Source organism: Bos indicus x Bos taurus, chromosome 23 (assembly GCF_003369695.1).
Source record: "Bos indicus x Bos taurus breed Angus x Brahman F1 hybrid chromosome 23, Bos_hybrid_MaternalHap_v2.0, whole genome shotgun sequence".
In the NCBI taxonomy this organism is placed as follows: domain Eukaryota; kingdom Metazoa; phylum Chordata; class Mammalia; order Artiodactyla; family Bovidae; genus Bos; species Bos indicus x Bos taurus.
Window position 1 is genome coordinate 17,576,259 of NC_040098.1, and position 23,395 is coordinate 17,599,653.

A 23,395-nucleotide genomic window follows, 5' to 3' on the forward strand; every position below is an offset into this window, starting at 1 on the left:
TGAGGTCATACTTTGATGGTAGAAGGTGGAATGAATTCTCACCTGGCTTACAGGTTTGAAGACAATGAAATAGCCTTCAGTGGAAAATGAGCAGGGAGCTAGCCAGAGAAAGAAAGGGTTACTGGTCAGGCCTGAGGGCCTGAGATCGGCTGTTGTAACTGTGGTGCACTGATGGGCTGGGTTTGGGCCCGCCTGGGTGTTCTTTGGCTGGTAAATGTTCAGAAGGCAAGGCCTGTAGTGGTATCCTTCAGCCCCCCTCTTTGATTACTGTTGTATGGTGTATACAGTGAACGCCCAAATGTCTTAGTCAGGGTACTTTGGGTTGCAACTATCAGAAACTCACTCTAACTTGTTTAGCAAAAAAGAACATCTCATGGAGTACAGCTTCTTTATAAGGTTCAGAACCAGGCTCTCTGCTGTTCCTTTGGCCTCTCCAAGATGGCATGTGCCTGCCTCTCTCCTTCACGGTCCCCTCTCCCTCTTCTGGCCCCAAGTGGCCAGCCCAGGCCAACGTCACAATATTTGCCAACCATTTAACAGAGACTGGAAAAAGAGAAAAAAGAAAAACAGAGACTGGCAAATGCAGTGGTTTCCCCACCTTCAGAATACATCAGAATCCACTGGAAAGCTTTGTTTAATAAAGGATTCCTAAACGCCACATTGGATTTCTGAATCCATCTTTGTGGATGGAACCCCAAAACTTTGTCTTTCAGAAGCTCCCCAAGGTGATCTTGGTACAATTAGGCTACAAACTTGCCCTTGAGAATGACTGCTCTTAGGTACCCACCTGCTCCCCCCATTCTCAACTCCAAGAGCATCTGATTGGCCCACCCGTGGTTCAGTCAGCCTTGACCAGAGGAGCCAGTCACGGGTGACCTGAGGGAGCAGCCGCATGGGGCCTCTTGCTGCTCTGTACAGAGCCTTTGTTCAAATTAGGAAAAAGTGCGCCCTGAGCCGAAATAAAGAAAGGTACCCCTAGGAGGGAGAAGCTGCTCACTGGCAGGGTTGGCACTTTCCACGGGAAGAAGAGGTGCCCCTGCCCTGGATTCTGGCTCTCTACATCCTCTAGCCCTGTGTGTGTCCACCACGCTGGCTCCACCCATTTCTGTGGCGGTGGGGGGCAATTCCCAGAGGAGGGCGTGGGCTGGGAAGATTCCCAGTGGCCTCCCTCATTCAGCAGACGCCTGATGCTTATAATCTTGCTAGTTTGCTGTGGGCTTCTTACAAAGGGTACCACAGAGCTGGGTAGGGATAGATTCTGTATTCTGATTCATTGGGGGATTTCTCTGTATTCACATGGTATCAAGATAATGCAGGATCTAAAGAGTTAAAATCATACACTGATGTGAGCAGAGTTCTTGGAGCCAAGTTTGCAAGAAAATAGCCTTCAGTAGCTTCTCTATTGTAAAGAAAATATATTTCAAGAGAAAGTTTTCTCCTTAGAGCTCAGGGAAAAAAGACCAGAATGATAAATTTTATTTCTGGAAAAGACTGTCAGTTGCGGGCAACCTAAACTGGGAGGGAAGTGGCAGAAAGTTGTTGGCTGCTAGGGAGAGCTTTGGACTAGGAGGAAGTAGGGACCCCTGTAACTTACACTGCCGTGGAATTCACTCACTTGTTTTCATCTGACAGCGGTTCACCCTGTGCTCGCTGTGGTGTCAGGCCCTCTTCCGGTGCTGGGGATTCAGTAGTGAACCAGACAAAAGTCCTGCCCGGAAAATCAGAGGACTGGAAGTGACCAGTGACATCTGGAAACGGAGCGGGCCTGTCGGGCAGCAGAGCTTTCCAAACATACAGACCTGGTGAATGGAGGTGTAACCCGCATTCCCAGGGGATTGCCATTCTCCCATCAGCCTGGCCCACCCAACCTCCATGGTACCCAGCATGGACCAGCTGGGGAGATCATTCCAGTCCCTAGCAGAGGGACACAGTCAGGGGCACGGGCAGCAGCTGGAGGATGAAAATGCGCTGATGCCAGTGTTGAGCCCCAACTCAGGTGGGCAAGAGGCCTGTAAAACACTCATACCAGAACCTGCTCAAACGAGAGGCATCCTGCAGAGAGCAGCCTTGCTTTCAGACACAGCGGCAATTTATTCCCTTTGCTGTTATTGTCATTCCGTCGCTAAGTTGTGTCCCACTCTTTGCGACCTCATGGACTGCAACACACCAGGCCTCCCTGTTCGTCACTATCTCCCAGAGTTTGTCCAAGTTCATGTCCATTGGGTCAGTGATGCCATCCAACCATCTCATTCTCTGTCACCCTCTTCTCCTTTTGTCTTCATTCTTTCCCAGCATCAGGGTCTTTTCCAGTGAGTTGGCTGTTCGCATCACGTGGCCAAGATATTGGAGCTTCAGCTTCAGCATCAGTCCTTCCAATGAGTATTCAGGACTGATTTCCTTTAGGATTGACTGGTTTGATCTCCTTGCTGTCCAAGGAATTCTCAAGAGTCTTCTCCAACATCACAGTTGGAAAGCAGCTTTGACATTAGATTAGATTGTTCAGGGTATTTTTTTTTCTTGTTACTCTTCTATATTATGAAAACACATATTTAGGAAAATAAAGAAAACATAAATGTACAGTTACCAAATAATTATAAACAAATACCTGTGCAAGTAACAACTCAAGAAATGGACTGTTCTCAGCACCCGCACAGACCACCTCCTCCTTCCGTGTGCCTCCCTAACCCCAGCCTGCTCCTGACTTTCATGATGATTTCTTCCTTGCTTTTCTTATGTACTTTTTAACTTTTTTTTTTGTTTTGGCTATGCTGGACGTCTTGTGGGGTCTTAGTACCCAACCAGCGATCAAACCCAAGCCCTCGGCAGTGAAAGCTTGGAGTCCTAACCGCTGAACTACTGGAGAGTTCCCTAGTTTTACTCCTTATGTATGCATGAATTTTATTTGTCTGTTTAATAGCTAAGAGTCATTCAGGGTCATGACTGATAAATAAGTTGGGAGATCAGGCTGGGTAGTGCCATTTACGTATTCAGTTTTTCAAAGTTGTATGCTCTTAAGCAATAAGGATGAAATTCTTCTGTTTTATGTGAACTAGGCCTATTGAAAGGAATTCCAAAGATGTGTCCTGGCAGCACTGCTGTGAGGACTTTGGTCATTTGAACGTATTCCTTCTGGTTCATCTACTCATCTGTTGATCTCGTTATTTCAGAGTCCCATCTAGAATATAGCCTTGCCCTGTTAGACCACATTTTTCCAACTTTTATTTGTTTTTTATCCAAAGTAGTACCTTCCTTTCTTTTTTTTTTTTTTGACCACACCTTGCAGCTTGTAGGAACTCAGTTCCCCAACCGGGGGTTGAACCTGGGCCACAGCAGTGAAAGTCCAGAGTCCTAACCACTGGGTCATGGTGGCCCTTAGTGCTTGTCTGCTGGAAATACTTGTGAGGAAAGCCGCAGGCCTCCCTGCAACATGGACATCCTCCTTGTGGCTTCTCTGCGGTAGGAGAGTGTGGGGTTCTGTGCCAGGGGAAACTCTGTGAAGACTGGGAGGTTCTCCCCTGTGGTGTTCTCACTAAGAACGTATGAATATTGCCTGTAGACTTAAGAGATGCAGGTCCAAGCTTCCCTGCTAATGGAAAGATGAGCAAGGTGACCATTTCCGTCTTTGTAATGATCTCCTCCAGTCTCTCTTGGATGATGTCAAATCCCTCTTCATTTTTGTATTAGAAAAAGGAGCCAAATAGATCATTGTTTAGCATAATTCGCTGTTTAGAACAGAAATATTAACATATCTAGTTAATTGCATTAGTTGTCTAGTGACCAGGCATTACCCAGTTCTGTGAGCGGCCGCATGTGAATGGTTGGTGGGAAACTTCTCCTTAGGCCAAAGTCACAGGCCATCACCCATGGAGATGGTTACGCTAAGCATCTGCTGGTGTACAAAATTGAAGGAAAAACTGAAAACTTACTGCACTGTGAAATAGTAATGACATAAAGGATTAAAAATTGGGTGTGGTGTAGAAACCCACCCTATATTGTGCGTGCGTGTGTGCTCAGCCGCTTCAGTCATGTCCAGCTCTTTGCAAACCTATGGACTCTAGCCTGCCAGGCTCCTCTGTCCATGGGATTCTCCAGGCAAGAATACTGGAGTGGGTTGCCATGCCTTCCTCCAGGGGATTTTCCCATCCCAGGGATTGAACTTGTGTCTCCTGCATTGCAGGCAGATTCTCTACCACTGAGCCACCAAGGAAGCCCAGAAACTGTTTATCACTTTAAATGCATTATAGAGATAACAGATTTTTTTAGAGCTAGAACTTGTTAGCCCTTAAACATCACCAGTTCATCTTCCTTATTTATAGAAAAGCACATAACAGTTTAAACATCAGATTAATTTTTCTAGCGATATTTTTCCCGGACTAATATTCAGTTGAATTTCCCAGTTACCTGCCACCTAAGGCTGTCATTTCATGAACCAAAGACCTCCCAGACAGCAGAGGTGAGAGGTCCTTCAGATCATCTATACAGCAAACAGCGAGTGTTGACAATAGATTTGGAGTTGGCACTTAGGCCCTGACCGGGTGCTCAGCATTCCTGCAGACCCTGAATAGTCAAGGTCATAATCCTTGCAGGTGTGATAAAGCATTCCTGAAGCTAGAAACTGTTGTGGGGTAGAAACTGAGCTCCAGGCTCAGCTCTGCATCTGAGTACCATGGACACAGGAGTTCCAGGAGCAAGAAAGCAGCTGGTGTCAATGCACTCTGCATCCCTGAATGGTGTCAAGAAGACTCAGCGTGCCTGGAGGCTTTAGAGGGTACTCTTTGCAGTTCTTCCAATGTGGCAGGGAAAATTGTTTTGTAATCTAACCTGAAGGCGATGCAGGAGACTCATTAACTGGCTTGGTTGGCATTTTAAGTGATCTTTTAAAGCTTTTATCATGGATTTAATTTTTCCATCTTGGCCATGTTTTTCACAGGCTCAGAAAAAAAGCTTGAATCAGACTTCCCCCATTTCTGCTTCCAAGACCACAGATGGCCTGAGGCCAGCGCCCATGCCAGGCCTCTTGAGCACCGCACTGCCAGGTCAGGAGTCCCCCCGTGAGCTCTCCTCAGTCTGTGCCCGTCTTCCCAGGGGGCACTCTCTGCATGCCCGTCATCCTGCATCTCTTCCACTCCGCCTCACCTCTGCTCTGATCCTACCTGCCTTCTGTATCCCTTCCACCCAAGTTATATACCATGCTGCATCTGTGCCATCATTTTATATAAAAAATGAGAAATTAAAACACCTCGGTTAAATTATGTTCAAAAAGTGTGCTGCTTAGAAAGAGTGAAATCTAGTATTTTGAAAATAGTGACATGAAAATAGTATTATATGGCACATGTGACTTTGCGGCTGTCCTCATGTTGCTTTGTATAGGTGTATTTAGAATTCACCCCTCTGAGACAGAAAGTATCATGGGTCATGTCTCCCGTTGCTTCTAAAGCCTTGAACACCCACACTGCTCAGTAAGTACCAGAAAAGACGACACTGTGAACACTCAGAGCCAGTCCCATTTGGGCCTCCCTTTCCTTAAGTTGTGAGTATTTGGAGGTTCGGTGGTACTGACAGATCACACCGGCTCGAGGCCTATTCCGTAGACCTTGGATGATTTGAAACTGTAGCATTGACAGCTTTTATTTATTACCATTTGTGCATGTGTTTATGTATTACATAAATAATCTTTCATAACCCTTACCTCTGCTTTTTGCACCTTGGTAGATAAATGTACTTCTGCTTTCCTTTCTCATAGCCAACATCCACGATAAATCTATTTCAGCAAGTTCAGTAATGTGTATATATTGGACTCCAGGGGTTACCTGCTGGGCCTGATTTACTGTTTCTGTTGAACGTTGTCTCATGTGTTCATTCTAATAGGACAGGATTCTGGAAGCAAAGTTATACCAGCGTCCTTAGGAACCACACAGCCCCAACAGGAAAAAGTCGTTGGATCACCTCCTGGCCAGCCAACGGTGCAGGTAGAAGACAGTTGCCTGGCTTCTTCTTAATGTTCAGTGTGATTGAAAGAAAACGTCACATCCCCTTCTGCACAGTCAGCCCCGATGCCCTGTGTGCCCACAGAGGTGCTCGCTGAAGACCTTCCCCAAGGGCCAGGTCTTGTAATGTCAGTGTTTCTAGGATGAATGCATCTCTTCCTTACATGCTTTCAGTGCTATGATTTCCTCAGGAATCAATAATATACCAGCAGTTGTCCACCTGGAACTATCACAACATTATTAATCAGCTATACTCCAAAACAGAAAGTTTAATTAAAAAGAAAAAATTAATCCTCAAGAGCAAAAGTAAATAGAATGTGTCCCAAAATATAGTAATACATTAATACATTTGTTTAAAGAAAGAATAATTTATAGCCTTTGAATTACATTTTAGTTGAAAAATTCCATTCTGATTTTTCTTGGAAAATGTATTCATGTGAAAATATTAAGTACTTGTTAAATAAAATAAAACAGTGCAAAAATTTATCTTTTAAAAATAAAAATGATTCTGAATACAAAAAATAATAATATACCAGCAGCCAACACATAATAGGCACTCAAAAAATGTAGTTTACTGTTGAATGATAATGACCATTATCTTATCAAAAGTAGATCTGTTCCTCTTAGTTATACTAGAGATTTTTTCCCCCTGTTGTAGTGTATGAAGTAATCAGACTCTATGGTCTTTTAACTCATCCACTGGTCTAAAAAGGAAGAAACAAATTTTTTTGTCTTCCATTTTCTAAGGCCTTAGTTTCTTTTCCATCAGTTTTACCACTTAATAGCCTAATGAAATTTGTGATTGTCTGGGCCTACCTGGATGCTCAGTGAAGGATCTGGCTCAGTTCTCAGGTTCTGACAGGAGGAGTATTTGTTCCTTACTGTGATCTGAGAAATACCCTGCTAGGTCACACACCTGGACTAGATGTAACAAGAGCTCAGATGTGTTTGGTTCCTTATTTACTACTGAGAAGATGAGTTAAGGACTACCTACTGAATTTTCAGCTATTTATGAAGCTGGCACTTAAAATATTGTTTTTTCAAAAATATAATGAAGGGACTTCTCTGGTCATCCAGTGGCTAAGACTCTGTGCTTCCAATGCAGGGGTCCCGGGATCGATCCCTGGTCAGGGAACTAGATTTCACATGCTGCAACTAAGAACTGGTGCAGCCAAATTAAAAAAGCAGTAATAAGCATTTAAGGGCTCCCCTGCTTGTCCAGAGGTTAAGATTCTGTTTCTACTGCAGAGGGGCATGAATTTGATCCCTAGTCAGGGAAGTTTCACGGGTCACAAGGTGGCCAAAGGAAAAAATTAAAATATGATGAAGCGTTCGTGGAGGGAGCTAGGAATTCAGGCTTTAAGGTACAAGTGAATCCCTTCAAGGAGCTGATAGCACAGCTTTCTGTAATCTTGACACAGCGCAGCTTTGCTGCATGGGTCTGTGGGACTTCCTCGTTTCGCTTTCCAGCATGGCAAGTTCTACATCCTTAGAGTGTGCTCTTGATAGAGAGCTGAAAAGGCTGCGGCCACAGTGACCTTTATGTGGAACTGTGTTCTGCTATGTTTTCTACAGAAGGGACTAAGAAGAGGTGTGTTTTGTCCTCAGGTGGATGGTCATCCGGGAGGACAGAAGAGGCCTGCTGCCAAACAGCTGACTAAAGGAGCTTTGTGAGTCCCCTTCGGAAATTAACCATTTTGAATGTTTTTCTAGGTTCCTAACCTTCAACAAATAGACAACAGCCGTCAGGTCATGATGCTATATGTTTTCTAAAGTATACTTCGGAAGGCTTTGCCTATAGTTTGTTAGCACCCGTATGTATATCAAATGTAGTTTGAGCCTACTGCTTACCCTTTTGTTCTTAAGAATAGTTCTTTGTCTTCTGAGCAACCACATGCCCTTTGACTGGCCTCAGGATCTCTGAGAAGCATGCTTTGATAAATCCCTATGTTCAGAACAGAAATGTTAACCAGAAGCTTAGCTGGCCAGTGGTGAGGCATTGCCAGGGTCTGTGTGAGCACCCGCACTTGAATGGTTGGTGGGAACATGGTGCTTTAGAGGCCAGGGTCAAAGTTTGAGACTGAACTCAGGGTCAGACTAAACTAAACCCACTATGATGTACAGAGTATAAAACTATACTATAGATGATAACATCCCTGGGTGTCTCATTGTCTTTGCATGCGAATAACCATTGTGATTAGATTTCTTGCGTGACTCAACACAGCCATCGGCAATTTCTCTCTCTCAGCATTCTCCAGCAGTTACAGAGGGACCAAGCCCACGCGGTGACACCTGACAAAAATCAGTTCCGGTCACTCAGTGACGCGGTGCAGAGGCTGCTGTCCTACCATGTGTGCCAGGGCTCCATGCCCACAGAGGAGGACCTGAGGAAAGGTGAGCAGGCTGGAGCCCCAGAGCGCCTCCTGGGGACACGGCCCACAGGAGAACCTGAGCTCGTTGCCCCCAGATGGTCACTGGATTACTCTTTTTCACCGCAGACCTGCCATCTTCCCAATTTACTTGGTTTCCCAGGCCATGTTGAGAATTGTGACTTATTTTTCTCAGCATTCTGGGAAGGGATACCCAAATGTCTGGACATCTTATGGGCAAGTTTGAGGGCAGTGAATGCAGAACATTGTCTGGACTCTGGCTGCAGGTGGGACGGCCCTGGTCTAGGTGCTCTGCACAGTGATTCAGGCACAGTCCTTGGCGTGTAGGCTGAGTACACACATACCCTGAGCTGTCAGCGTCACCATTTTGAATTAGATACTGTAGCCCTCCAAAAGCTTTGTGGTTCCAAAGGCAGTCTAAGGCACCGCTCCACATCCAGAAACTGGCGAAACGTTTTAGAGGTAACATCCTCTTATCCCGCCTCGAGCTTAGCCCATTCCAATGCCTGGCCCTTCTGCCTCTCTCAGCCACGCTGCCCAGTTCTACTCTCCTTCCCACCATGTTCCCAGCCTGGACCCCGTTAGGCGCCCTCCACTGCTTGAATCAGCCCCTCAGCTGCCCCCAGCCTTGTCCTTCTGGCCAGGGTCTCTAATGGGAGCACAGCCATCAGCCCACTGTGAGCTTCCCTGGGAAGGCCAGGGTGCTCTTCATCCTCATCCAGCATGAAATAGGGATGTGGAGGCTCTGAGAAGAGCGAAGTGGAAACTGAGACGTTTGGAGACAAAGGACAGAGCCACAGGACCATGACCTGCGAGATGCCGTGGACTAGTTGGTGTGGTTGCGGGAACCTGGTCTGCCTGGCCCAGACAGTAGGACCTCATTGTCTCAGTGGTTTCAGATTTTCATGCTCTGGAAGGAAGTGGAGGCTTCGGTCACCTGAACTAGTAGATGATTCTCTGTTCATTGATATTTGCTGCTGTTCTGTGTTTCGTGCTTTTCTTTTATAGATGATCTTAAAGGAGTTATGTTTTTGGTTTCCTAATCAGAGTTAAAATAAGCTCGTATTAAAATGAGTTTCTGAGAGCACATGCCAGTGAACAGTAAGGGAAAGCCGTGCAGAAGCATCACGTCTAACCAGGGAAGAGCTAAACTGAGAGAGAAAGTGGAGGAGTGAAGGGCCTAGTGGTTGGTGTGCACTCTCTTACTATTTTTTTCTCTCTCCCTCTTTTTAAAGTTGACAGTGAATTTGAAACAGTTGCCACTCAGCTCCTGAAAAGGACCCAAGCTATGCTTAACAAGTACAGATGCCTGCTCTTGGAGGATGCCATGGTAAAGTTCCACTGAGCCCAGTTTGTTTCTTAAACTCCACAGGTCACAGCTACTAGTTCAGAGAGAAAAACTTCCAGGAATTACATTTTCCCACCATAGTTAAAAAGGAGCAGATACTTAAAATTGTAGAAAAAGTTACCTCTACCTGTACCTACTACTAACAGCAGCTGTGGGTTGGCCAAAAAGTTTGTTCGGGTTTTCTGTATATTTTCCGTACAAACTTTTTGCCCAACCCAAATACAAGTGCTGTGCTTTCCGTGACTGATCACTCTCAGTGTGTGCCATTGTTTTCCTGGTTCCAAGTGAGGATTTGGGGCTTGCTTACGTAATTTGCCCAACGCCATACAGCCTATAAGTTCGTTCTGTAATTAGCAGAGCTGGGATACAGACCAGGACCCCCTGACCCCCGCCCCCCGTACTCCGATGCTGTCCACTGCTTCTCATCAACGGGAAGAGGCAGGAGAGGACCGGTGACACTTCTGCTGAAGGTTGTTCAGAATAATATCTGAAAAGATGAGGTGACAGATGTTAAAATTAGTTTTGTTTTCAGTTGAGAGGTCACTAACGTCATAAAAATCATGCTTCATTTTAAAATGTACAACCTGATGGATTTTAATATGTTCACAGACTATGCCGCCATCAGCACTCCCTAACTCCAGAACATTTTCAGCCCTCCAAATAGAAACTAAAATTGATTTTAAAGCACAGCAAATTAGAGAAAGGAGTCAGATTATCTCCAAAACTGATGGAAAGACCAAATCTATGAGATTTTAGAAGCAGCTCTAAAATCATACAGACTAATAAACTGGTCTCTTACAAGTGGCTATTTTTTCGGTTGCGCCAGGTCTGTGTTGCCATGTACGGGCTCCTCTCTCATTGCGGCAGGCGGGGGCTGCTCCCTCGTGGTGCACAGGCTTCTCACTGCAGTGGCTTCTCGGGTTTGTGGGCTTTGGTAGTTTCGCTTCCTGGCCTCTGGAGCACAGGCTTAGTAGGTAACGGCGTGTGGGCTTAGTTCCCCGAGGCATATGGGAATCTTCCCAGACCACGGATGGAACCCGTGTTCCCTGCATTGGCAGGTGGATTCTTATCCACTGTACCACCAGGGGAGTCTATAACTGGCTTTTAATTTGAAGTCAGCTTTGAAAATTTACCTTGGAAGAGTAAGTGAACTGTATTATATATGTATACAGTATAGTGTAAATATTTATGTATGGTTGTGTTTACCTTATGTGTGTGTCTGTGTGTCTGTGTATATATATATATATATAAACAGGCATCAGTTCAGTTCAGTCACTCAGTCATGTCCGACTCTTTGCAACCCCATGAATCGCAGCACACCAGGCCTCCCTGTCCATCACCAACTCCTGGAGTTCACTCAGACTCACGTCCATCGAGTCAGTGATGCCATCCAGCCATCTCATCCTCTGTACCCTTCTCCTCCTGCCCCCAATCCCTCCCAGCATCAGAGTCTTTTCCAATGAGTTAACTCTTCGCATGAGGTGGCCAAAGTACTGGAATTTCAGCTTTAGCATCATTCCTTCCAAAGAACACCCAGGACTGATCTCCTTTAGAATGGACTGGTTGGATCTCCTTGTAGTCCAAGGGACTCTCAAGAGTCTTCTCCAACACCACAGTTCAAAAGCATCAATTCTTCAGCGCTCAGCTTTCTTCACAGTCCAACTCTCACATCTATACATGACTACTGGAAAAACCATAGCCTTGACTAGACGGACCTTTGTTAGCAAAGTAATGTCTCTGCTTTTGAATATGCTATCTAGATTGGTCATAACTTTCCTTCTAAGGAGTAAGCGTCTTTTAATTTCATGGTTGCAATCACCATCTGCAGTGATTTTGGAGCCCCCAAAAATAAAGTCTGACACTGTTTCCACTGTTTCCCCATGAAGTGATGGGACCAGATGCCATGATCTTCGTTTTCTGAATGTTGAGCTTTAAGCCAACTTTTTCACTGTCCACTTTCACCTTCATCAAGAGGCTTTTGAGTTCCTCTTCACTTTCTGCCATAAGGGTGGTGTCATCTGCATATCTGAGGTTATTGATATTTCTCCCAGCAATCTTGATTGCAGCTTGTGCTTCTTCCAGCCCAGTGTTTCTCATGATGTACTCTCCATATAAGTTAAATAAGCAGGGTGACAATATACATCTTTGATGTACTCCTTTTCCTATTTGGAACCAGTCTGTTGTTCCGTAAACAGGCATACCTCAGAGCTACTGAGGGTTTATTTCCCCAGACTACCTCAATAAAGTGAATATCACAGTAAAGTGACTCACATGAACTTTTTGGTTTCCCGATGCATATAAAAGTTATGTTTACACTGTAGTCTGTTAAGTATGCAATAGCATTGTGTCCAGAACAAAAATGTGTATGTCTTAATTTAAAAATACTTTATTGCTTAAAAATGCTAACCATCATCTGAGCCTTCAGTGAGTTGTAATCTTTTTGCTGTCAGAGGGTTTGAAATATTGGGAGAATTACCCAAACATGACACAGAGACATGAAATGAGCAAATGTTATTCAGCGTTTGCTGGGAAAATGGTACCAATAGACTTTCCCAATGCAGGGGTGCCACAAACCTTCAATTTGTTTAAAAAAAAAAATGCAATGTCTACAAAGCACAATGAAATGAGATATGAGATATGCCTGTAATGTATATATATTTATTCTAAATTGTGCCACCAAAGTCAAACGGTTGTTCTTACTTTGACAGTCATTTCTGCAATAAAACTGAGATATCAAGAAGACTGACTGTCATGAAATTCATGAGAAAAGGATCATTTGGACAGATTTGGACAAATTATTTGGACAAACTGTGTCTGCCATGAATTATTTTATGTTAAGTAAATAAAACATAAATTATTTTATGTAAACTAAGAATGAATAAGATTTGATTCTGTACAGCAAGAAATAATTCTAAGGAAAGCCTTAATACAAAACACAATCATAGGGAATTCCCTGGCGGCCCAGTGGTTAGGACTCTGCCCTTGCAGTACCATGGCCCAGGTCCAGTCCCTGATCAGGGGACTAAGCTGTGCTGCAAGGCCAAAATATGATTATAGCATAGCAAAATATAAAGTAAAAGAGTGTCTGAACAAAAAGATTTCCAACATATTATTAAGCAGAGGAGGAAATAAGCAGGGAATAGTGCATATAGTTGCTTGTCATTTGTGTGCAAAAAATAGAGAATGAATAATGTAAATGTGTGTGTGTGCATAAAATATCTCTGGAAGAGTTTGTTAAACTGCTTGGCAGAGGGTACCTCCAGAGAGGGCCCTAGATGGGTGGGCAAGGCATTGCACAGGGCAGGTGAAGAAGGAAGGCTTACTTTCTACATCCCCTTTTAGTACCTTTTGAAGTTTGTACCAATGTTGTAAATAACCTTTTCCCAAAAAATACAATTTTAAAAAATATGTCAATGATAAACACATTTTCTTCTCTGATTGCTTCCTCTGTCCCCCAAATGCAGCAAGATGTTCGCAGTTGTTAAAAGGCATCTGAAATGACTAGACTCTCTCATTTTTAGCGGATCAACCCCTCCGCTGAGATGGTGATGATTGACAGAATGTTCAACCAGGAGGAAAGAGCTTCTCTGTCCCGGGACAAGCGTCTGGCACTCGTAGACCCCGGTAAGAACTGTCAGAGTGACAGCCAAGGAGAGCTCCTGCCAGGGTTCCAGGGCCGTGGCTTTGGGGAGACCATCTGAACTGACCTTGCGGGATAAGACCTGAAGGTAGATCCTGGATTCCAGGGAGAAAAAATCCGGAGTTGAGAGCACGATATGAATCCTCTGAGAAGGTCTATGTTCTGCAAAATCCAAACCAGAATTTGACATTCGGTTAACTGAATCTTCTTCTCTCCTGTAAACTCACACTTCTCAATCTTTCTCTACTTTTTGAGAACTAAGTAAGTCAGAAGCCTTCCCAGAAGCAACTAAACCTCAGCCAATTATTGAGTTGTCTTACTGTGTGCCAGACCTTGTTCGGGGGAGTCAGTGAGGCATGGTCCCTGCCCATAAGCTAATGGATGGTAATGTTCCTTGTGGGTGCCCTTTGAATACCCCATCAGCTTCCTGCCGTTTGCATCATGCTAGAGTAACCCACATTCCGCCTTTTAGAAACGGATTCTCAGGACTGCCCTGGTGGTCCAGTGGTTAAGAATCTGCCTGCCAATGGAGGCGGCATGGGTCCCATCCCTGATTGGGAAACTAAAATTCTGCATGCCACATGGTATGGCCGAAAAATAGGGAAAAAAAAAGAAAAAAAGTATTCTCCACACTATTTTCTAGCCTCTGAAATTTTTAAATCCAATAACATTATAACAATTTGTGGAGTATGGATTTTCACCCATGGTTTCACCATCCTATAAATGTTTTTATTCCTACAAGTTTTCTTCCAGTCCTGGTTCCCACTTGCATATATCATTTACAGGTTGCTTTTATAGGACACCCTCCAACTGTGCTTCTGCACGTTCCTGGATGTGAACCACTGATTTAGAGGGCGGGGTGGGGGCAGTTTGCACCTGACCCGCTGAGGGGCTGCTGTCTAGTCCTCACTGCCTCCTCCTTTCATTAACATTCTTTTCGTTCCCAATTGCAGAGGGTTTTCAGGCTGATTTCTGTTGTTCCTTCAAACTCGATAAAGCTGCCCATGAGATGCAGTTCAGCCGGAGTGACCAGCATGGCGGTAAAACAACAAGTTCTGTGCATCTGACGGCCAAGGCCCAGAGCAGAGACCGAGCCAAAGCAGGCCTGGCAGAACCAATGAATCATGACCAATTTCATCTAGTGCCTAATCACATCGTGGTCTCTGCAGAAGGAAACATTTCTAAAAAAACCGACTGCCTCGGCAGAGCACTGAAATTTGACAAAGTGGGCTCCGCTCAGTACCGGAGTGCGTCTGAAGAGAAAACCAGCCGGAGAGACTCTGCAAAAGGCAGCGAGTGCTCCCCCGGCCCTGAAGGCCACCGGAAAAACTCGTCCAGGCCAGATCACGGTCCTGACAGCAAACTCTCAAGCCTCCTAGTAGATTCGCAGCTGGAGATGACCTGTAATAGCTCCTTCCAGGACAAGACGCTGCGGAATTCTCCAAAGAATGAAGTTTTACACACAGACATCATGAAAGGGTCAGGCGAGCCCCAGCCCGATCTCCAGCTTACTAAGAGTTTAGAAACGACATTTAAGAACATTTTGGAACTCAAAAAGGCTGGGCGGCAGTCCCAGAGTGACCCCACGGTTAGCGGCTCTGTCGAGTTAGATTTCCCCAACTTTTCTCCAATGGCTTCGCAGGAAAACTGCCTGGAAAAGTTCATCCCGGACCACAGTGAAGGTGTCGTAGAAACTGACTCTATTTTAGAAGCAGCTGTAAATAGTATCCTAGAGTGTTAATAGCGCAGTCCTCCCCGCACCCACCCCAAGACCCCGCCCTGGACAAGTTACATTCTTTCCTGGCAAAAGCAATGGAAACGGTCTCCTGTCTCCAGCCTGCTTGATCTTTCATCACAGGTTATTCTTTCTAATTTCAATCCCATTCTTTGTTTAAGAGCAATACTCATCGTGGTTACAGGGAGATCCTTTAGTAAAGCTGATCCTTATTAGAAAGCAGTCTGATAGGCCCTATACATTTCAAGTGTTTTAAAAGTGCTTATCGTCATTTTTGTTGTTGTTTATTTTTTTTCCAAACACTGTAATTCAATGAGATCACAGTACACTTGGCCCTAGGTAAAATTCTGACAATCATAAGTCATTTGAAAAGAACAGACTTTATTAAAGAAAATCAAACAGGACTGTTAGAAGATACTTTTTAAAGAATATCCCCACTGTATCTCCAAATTTGGGCTTTGAGGGGGGTGGGTCTTGGGGTTGTCATGGGCCAGGAGACCACATGGCTCTCCCCTCGGCCATCTGTGAGCAGTTAGTCCTGGCTGCTCTGCTGGGACCCACAACCCCGGCCTGAGCACCTATAGCGCACAAGCAGGGCTTCCTGTTCATTCAAGTGCTTTTCTGATGCTCCCTGAGCAAAACCTCACCTCTTCAGCATATCCATGTTGAATTTCATCTAGGGAAAACTTTGTTTTGAGTTGCGACAGCATGACTTGAGATAATCTCACCAGGCAAAATAAAGGAAAAATGGAAACCAGTTAAGTGGCACAGTGTACAGGGGAGGCCAGGATCGAGCCCTGAGGAATATAATATGTATATATGTAAAAGCATATATATTATGTTCACTGTTGAGAAAAAAATAAGTGTTTTGCATTCTACAATTGGATCTAGTCAACATACAATGTATGTTTTTGTTAGTTGCTGGGTTTTGTTTCATTCGACCTCTCTTCGCACCTCCTCCCACAACAAATAGCCAAGCATTGAAAGCACTTTCATTTGAAAACTGTGTTATAATTTTTCAGTTTAAATGTTAAGGGAACTTTGGCCTTGTTTCTGCTTCCTGTTGTCTGAGAACAGTAGTCACACCCCCCGGCAGCAATCATTACCAAAACACAGACAAACCAAAGGTAACCAGGCAGCCCACCACTGAAAGGAAAGCTCTGAGACCCAGATGCCCACTTGAGAGCCAAAGGACACGCCCTGTCATGGTTTGTGTTTGGCCCATGTTCGTGTTCATGGGTGTGACTTACTGCTTTATTTATTGATATTTCTTTTCAGGGCGCTTTCCCATTTTCCTTTCTTGTATGCCTGCCCCAGCTCCTCCCATTTCTGTTGTCACTCTCATTCTCAAGGTCACCGCAACCATCAGTGTCCCCTCACATTGGGAACGCTACACGTGGCATTCCGTGTGTCCTGACATACGTGTGTGCGTGTGTCTGGGCTGTTCAGGTACAGAGGTTATTTTGGCTACAGAGTGTACACAGTCACCCTCCCTCTTATGTGGACAGGCTCTATCTCTTCTGTCCATCTCTCTGGCTTTAGAGGAACTCCCGCTGGTCTTCACTCGAACACGTTGCCAAGATCTACTTCTGGCCTTCCCCAACATGAGGACAACCCCTGTCATCATGTTGGACATTTCTTTTCCAGATTGGCCTGCAGTGGAAAGGAGGGCTTCTGATTCCTAGAAAACACGACAGAAGACCTAGACTCTGCCTGCCCCTTAGTGCCCCCACACACACACGCACACAGAGAAATCCTGGGGGACTGCCAGTCTTCGCAAAAGCAAAATACCTTCTCCCCACTCCCACCCCTGAGCCAATAGAAACCGGAAAGTCTGGGCCATTTCACGGTTGCCATGTTTTCCTTATTTGTGCCAATGTCCAAGTTGCAGATTTCCCCTTTTTTCCCGTATTGTAACATATTAGAAAGATAAGTTGGTATTGCCAGTTGGAACTTTCTGTTTGGGCAGCCCTGGGATAACACCCTGCTCTGAACCCCATGATGTCACAGGCTCTTCTTCTCTTAGGGCTCATGCTTCCCTAATTACTAGCAAGCCTTAAAGGTGGTTCCTCCTGATCAAATTCTTCTCATTGTGGAAATTTATACCTGGAAGCCTTCTTGGAGGCTACTAATGCATTACATTAATTACCGAATCAGTGGAATTCTTAAGAGACAAGATAGATTCATGTACATTTGTCACCTCTCTCCTTCCCTGCCTGCCCTGCTCCCCCAGTCCCAGCTTTTCAATATACCATCTTAAAGGGTTTTTTAAAGATTTGACACTTGTCTAGAAAACAGAGAGCCTAATTTACCAAAATGAAACTTGTAAATTTTTGTGTCCTTGTATGTAAGTTTACTTTTAACGGAGGAAAGATTCTAGATAATGACAAATGACGATTACGAAGTATATTTGATTCCTGTGATTAGGTCATAACTCGCATGTCGAGGCCCCTCTGGTGGAGGGTGAGAGCTCAGCCTCGGATGGCCAACGTTCAGTTGTTAAGGTTCATTAGTCGAAGTTAAGTTTTAGAGCTACTCGTACTCAGTAACAAAAATCATTTTCTTTTCTTTCTTTTTTTTTCTGTTGTTGTGGAAGAGTGTGAATTTGTTATTAAGCATTTGATTTTCTGTGTCCTTAAGTACTGCCTAAAGATAAAGCAAATTTTAAACTGGCAATTACGAAAAAGAGCTATTTTAGCGCTGAAGAGTTTAGTAGACTTTGTTAGATTAGGGGGGCCTTACAGACTGACTTGACTTAAGAGGACGCGTCACTCACTGTCAGTGTGGTGTGGGCTTTATTTGCTTAAATACCTTCATTTGTATAGTATGTCTCACTTGAAATTGCTTTGTATACATTTTGTAAAAATATTTATAAAATGTTTTGTAAAAAAAAGTATAACAAATTGCAGTTTATTTTGTTATGTTGGATAAATACTGTTAAAAGAAACCAGTCAGTAACTATATTGTTAATCCATGGTTAGGAAATGTTTAGTTGGAGATTACAAAATGAAACAACCATTGCAATACAGCCAAAGATTTGGGAAAATGTGCAACTGTGATTGTCTTGATTTTGCAAAGAATGGCTGCTTTTCCCAGAAGAAAAGGGTAAGTAAGTGTCCATTGGGCTTTCTGTTATTAAATCCCGTTACCCAAAACTAGCTCTGCCAGTGAAGGGGTAGGATTTTAATTGATCGGCCTTTCTAAACAGTTGCCAGTTAAAGTTGGTCAGTGAGAAAGTTCAGCCATGTACATGTCAGGCCTCCCTCCCGGGACTCCTGCCATATGGGCCCTTAACTAAGGAAGGAAAAATGAGGTCATTTAAAGGTCTCAATCTGCAAGAAATTTCCTTTAGTCATTATATTTCTTTTGTTTCTGCAGGGACAAGAAGGCTAAGGGATAGGTTAAAAAGATTAAGAACTGTTTGACATGAGACTTGTTCCAGAATGAACACGTTTCCCTTTGGATTCACACATTTGACCAAATTATATTGAGAAATAACCCCTGTTATGTCTATAAAGTCAGCCCCAGGGGCACTTCTGAATTCCTATACTCCCTCCCAAGTGTAACTTTACCGAAATGGTCAGGAAAACTACCAGAGTGGAAACTTCATGGAGTAAGGGTCTAAGACTCCTTACCTTTTTCTTTGGGGCCTAGAATTTATACTTAGCCTCCTTATTTTATGGTTTAATGGCTCCCTTTCCCACCCCCACCATTAGGTGGTAGCAGTTCGGATATCAAGATTCTTCAGCAATCAATATATAAAGAGGAAGTCCTTCTCCTATATCTTAACAGAAGTTAGAATAATGACGTCGGTGGACGGATCCCTTAATATCTTCTGCAGTGGTGTCCTGCTGTTGAGCTTCTCCCCTTGCTAAGGACAGATACGTGTCCAACATGACACTCGCCCCTCTGCCCATTTGCTGTGGGTGTGCCCCGTGAATAAAGAGAAGGATCATCTGGCTACTTGGTTAGGAGTGAAGTCTGTGTGTTGCGCGGGAGCATGCACAGAGGAAAAAGCTTCTCTTAAGATGGTTAGAGCCCTGAGCCCTGTGTACGAGAGGCCCTGTCCCAGGAGAGGGGCCCTAGCACTACCTGATGTGGGGAGAGTAGCCAGGGAGTTACTGGGGGAAAAGGGAAGGGAAAGGAAAGAAACTCTACCATCTTGGGGCACAGCAGCAGCATCGCTCAGGCAGGATATCTGTGGCACTGGATCTGAGCTCTGGCTCTGCTTCAGAGACAGAGGGCGGACTCCCAGGCATCTGGCATTAAGTATCAAACTATCAAGCAGTTTGTAGGCAGTGTGCTAAACCCTGGGCATCTACAGATCACTCAGGTGTGATGTCTATGCTCAAGCAGCTCAGTCTAGAGAGGAAACAAGTTCATAAATAGCTACATGCCAAGAGAAAAGAAACTTGGGGCTAAAATGTTTCCAGATCTCCACTTGGTAGAGAGCCACAATCTATATGCCCATGCCCCTCTTATTTCCATGGTTCTTAGTGCAATTTCCTAGGGTATGTTTGAGAAAAAATAAGTATGATACTTTTTGCATGAATGAAGTTAGAGGAATTTTACAGTGTTAACTATATGGGGAAATCTGGTGCAGCAGACACACAAACTGCAGGAGCACCTATGCAGTATCAAGTGGATTCTAAAGGATACATACAGGCTAAAGTGAACAGCCTGTGTGTATCTACACTGCTACTACTAAGTCACTTCAGTCGTGTCCGACTCTGTGCAGCCCCATAGATGGCAGCCCACCAGGCTCCCCCGTCCCTGGGATTCTCCAGGCAAGAACACTGGAGTGGGTTGCCATTTCCTTCTCCAATGCACGAAAGTGAAAAGTGAAAGTGAAGTCGCTCAGTCGTGTCCGACCCTTAGCATGGACTGCAGCCTACCAGGCTCCTCCGTCCACGGGATTTTCCAGGCAAGAGTACTTGAGTGGGGTGCCATTGCAGGTTAAAAGGCCTTCATGAGTCCCTGATCTATATTCCTTGTAGGCATGTGCTAGAGCAAATCATGTGTGAAGGTCAAGGAAAGTGGTACAATGGGAGGTGGGAGTGGGTGGACACAGAAAGTGTCTTTAGCAGCAGAACCTGGGAACAGGCCCCAGGACTTCACCTAAACTCTCATCAGACAGCTTCGTGCAAGTTACTCTCATCCTTTGCTTCCTTGCCTATCAACTGGGAAGACTTGTCCTGATTCTCCACTTTTTAAGTTGTAAAATGAAGCATTACAGGAATGTGGAAGGTAGGAAAAGCTAAAGTTCCATTCATTACCCCCTAAATAATTCACAAGAGGTCTGGGTGGTTCTGTTTTGCATTTGCTTTTGCCTACAGCATGCTCTCTGCCCACCCCCTCAGCTCTCCTGTGTCTACCCTCGACCCTCAGGAGGCTGCCGCCCTCCACCAGTTCTCCTTTTCCCCTTTCACATTTGCTCCCTTTGCTCGTTGTTTATCAGGACCTAAAGCTTCTGTCCTGGAGACAGCAATGGCCACACACTCCAGTACTCTTGCCTGGAAAATCCCATGGACGGAGAAGCCTTGTAGGCTGCAGTCCATGGGGTCGCAAAGAGTTGGACACGATTGAGCGACTTTACTTTCACTTTTCCCTTTCATGCAACCCGCTCAGGTACTTTTGCTCCCTTTGCTCATTGTTTATCAGGACCTAAAGCTGCTGTCCTGGAGAAGGCAATGGCCACCCACTCCAGTACTCTTGCCTGGAAAATCCCATGGACGGAGAAGCCTGGTAGGCTGCAGTCCATGGGGTCGCAAAGAGTTGGACACGATTGAGCGACTTTACTTTCACTTTTCCCTTTCATGCAACCCGCTCAGGTACTTTTGCTCCCTTTGCTCATTGTTTATCAGGACCTAAAGCTGCTGTCCTGGAGAAGGCAATGGCCACCCACTCCAGTACTCTTGCCTGGAAAATCCCATGGACGGAGAAGCCTGGTAGGCTGCAGTCCATGGGGTCGCAAAGAGTCGGACACGACTGAAGCGACTTAGCAGCAGCAGCAGCAAAGCTGCTGTCCATGTTGTCTTTCCCAACTCCAGGCTCTCCTGGTTGCTCTCTCCCACCTGCCGCCTGGGGGCCCCGTGGCACTCTCTGAGGAGGCAACCAGGAAATCCTGAAACAAAGTCGACTGCAAGGAGGGTCCTAATCCAAGAAAGGTTTGGGGCGGATGGGAAATTGCAAGTTGGGCCCACTTTGGGGCGTGTGGGATGTGATGCTTTTGCCTTACTGAGAAGGCATGGATTCCAAGTAATCCCAAAATGCAGATATGTTAGGAAAGGAATCCTGGGGCCAATTCAGAGAACCACAGAACGTTGGCTCTGAATTTTTTATTACGGATCCTAGTTCCCCCATCAGGGATCTAATCGGTGCCCCTGCACTGGTGTCTTAACCACCGGACCACCAAGGAAGTCCCTTGCAAGGTGTCCTAAAAAAACAAACAAACAGTCAAGTGGTTTCTAAAACAGGCAAATCACAAGAACCTAGGAGAGTGCTTTCTTAAACTAATACATAAGTGATAAACAAAGGGCACCCCACAAAGTGTAAGTCTTTCTCCTATTCTAGGCCCTACTCCCATTTCCCCAAAATGACCTCTGTCAACACTTTCCTGTGTGTGTGTTAGTTGCTCAGTCATGTCCAACTCTGCAACCCCGTGGATTGTAGCCCGCCAGGCTCCTCTGTCCATGGGATTCTCCAGGTAAGAATACTGGAGTGGGTTGCTATGTCCTCCTCCAGGGGATCTTCCCAAACCCAGGTCTCCCGCATGGTAGGCAGATTCTTTACTGTCTGAGCCACCAGGGCAGCTCACACTTTCCTGTATATCCTTTGTACTCTATTCTGTATCTTGATTTTTCAAATGTAGCCAAATGTCTGGGAGTTTTATAGTTAGGATTCTTTAGTTTTATGTAACAGAAACCCATCCGGTCAATTAACAGCATAAAGAAGTTTTATAGGAAGGATAAATATTAAAGGGAAGATTGAAGAGCTTGAAGACTTAAGGGAATTTTCTGCTAATCCAGTAATTAGTACCCTGTGCTTCCATTGCAGGGGCCATGGGTTTGATCACTGGTCAGGGAACTAAAATATCTCAAACCAAACAGCATGGCCAATAAATAAATAAAAATTAAAATTCTAAACTTAATTAGCAAAAAATTAACTTAAAGTATTTGGGGGTCAAATTCCAAAAACAAAAGAACTTGAAGACTTGAGAAAGAGGAATAAGAAAACTCCAGGAGGCCTTAGGAGGTAGAAATCCTTAAAAGTCTTGCCCTGGACTAATTCTGTTTCTTCCACTGTCACTCTGTTGAAGATTCAAAATCTGGAGGAGAGAAGGTTAGGGTCTTATGGGCAGGTGGGAGTTGAAAAGATGTTCCAGAGACCCCTTCAGCAGATGTATTGGGAGGTCAAGTGTGTTTGGATTTGACACCCCACCCTCCAAAGACTGTACACAATGAAGGAGAGCTCACTCAGCCCACAAGAGAAAAGGGGACGGAGGCCAGTAGACCAAAAAAGAAAAAATACCACTGAGATCTCAGGACATAAAGACCTACCTCACTGCAGATATCAATAATTGCATAGTCTTCCGTAAATTGTTCTAACCATTCCCTAATGATGGACAACTGAAATGGTCAAGAAAAAAGAACTGAGGCCTGTGCGGTCTGGCTATAAAGAATCAGATTCTAGAGGCTGTATATGGCCATGCCCCATTCTCATCTATCTTGCCCAGAGCTCAGGGCGTATACTCAATTCACTATAAACATGTAGTCAGTGAACATCTGGGCTTGAGAAGTACTCCATCTCTTTTTCTCTGGATCAGTCTGGTGGAATGACAGCTTTGGGTCTGAGCATAAGTGTTCTGCTAGCACCATCTGCTGGCCCTGGAAAGCCTCTCCTGACTCCTGGCCTCCAAGTCTCAGCCAAGGGTGTTACAAATTACTAACACCTCTGAAAGAACTTTCAGTACCACAGAACCTATCTTGTATGTGCAGAGGGGAACTTACAAAACATTTACTTTGTTTCTTGTTTACTATGTAATGGATGTTTCAGTTTGCTGGCCTTTCTGTTTTTGCCTTTCCACAAAGTAAGACACATGGTGAGGTGCTGAAAGAGCGAGTAAAAATGAGCCGCACACCACGGTTCACACCACGGTCTAGGATTCTGAAGACCATGTTGTCCTTCGACATTTATTCGTCAGGTACTGAGCTCTGTGCATGGGTACTTTATGGCTGAACTATTAATAGTTACATAGCACTTACCAAAATGATGTTTTGAGCTTAGATGGTTAAT

The 23,395-nt window shown here is 44.8% G+C and overlaps 1 protein-coding gene across 2 annotated transcripts in view; it reads left to right on the forward strand.

Moving 5' to 3' along the window:
* BICRAL (BRD4 interacting chromatin remodeling complex associated protein like) overlaps positions 1-18,150 on the forward strand; it is a 77,340-nt gene extending 59,190 nt beyond the window's left edge. For both annotated transcript variants that reach the window (XM_027525091.1, XM_027525092.1), the window contains exons 6-12: positions 4,931-5,036; positions 5,869-5,969; positions 7,596-7,657; positions 8,236-8,381; positions 9,613-9,707; positions 13,247-13,349; positions 14,319-18,150. In XM_027525091.1, coding sequence (XP_027380892.1) covers positions 4,931-5,036; positions 5,869-5,969; positions 7,596-7,657; positions 8,236-8,381; positions 9,613-9,707; positions 13,247-13,349; positions 14,319-15,106 — 1,401 coding nt within the window. In that variant the 3' untranslated portion in view covers positions 15,107-18,150. The remainder of the gene's footprint in view (positions 1-4,930; positions 5,037-5,868; positions 5,970-7,595; positions 7,658-8,235; positions 8,382-9,612; positions 9,708-13,246; positions 13,350-14,318) is intronic.
* The last annotated feature ends 5,245 nt before the right edge of the window (positions 18,151-23,395 follow it).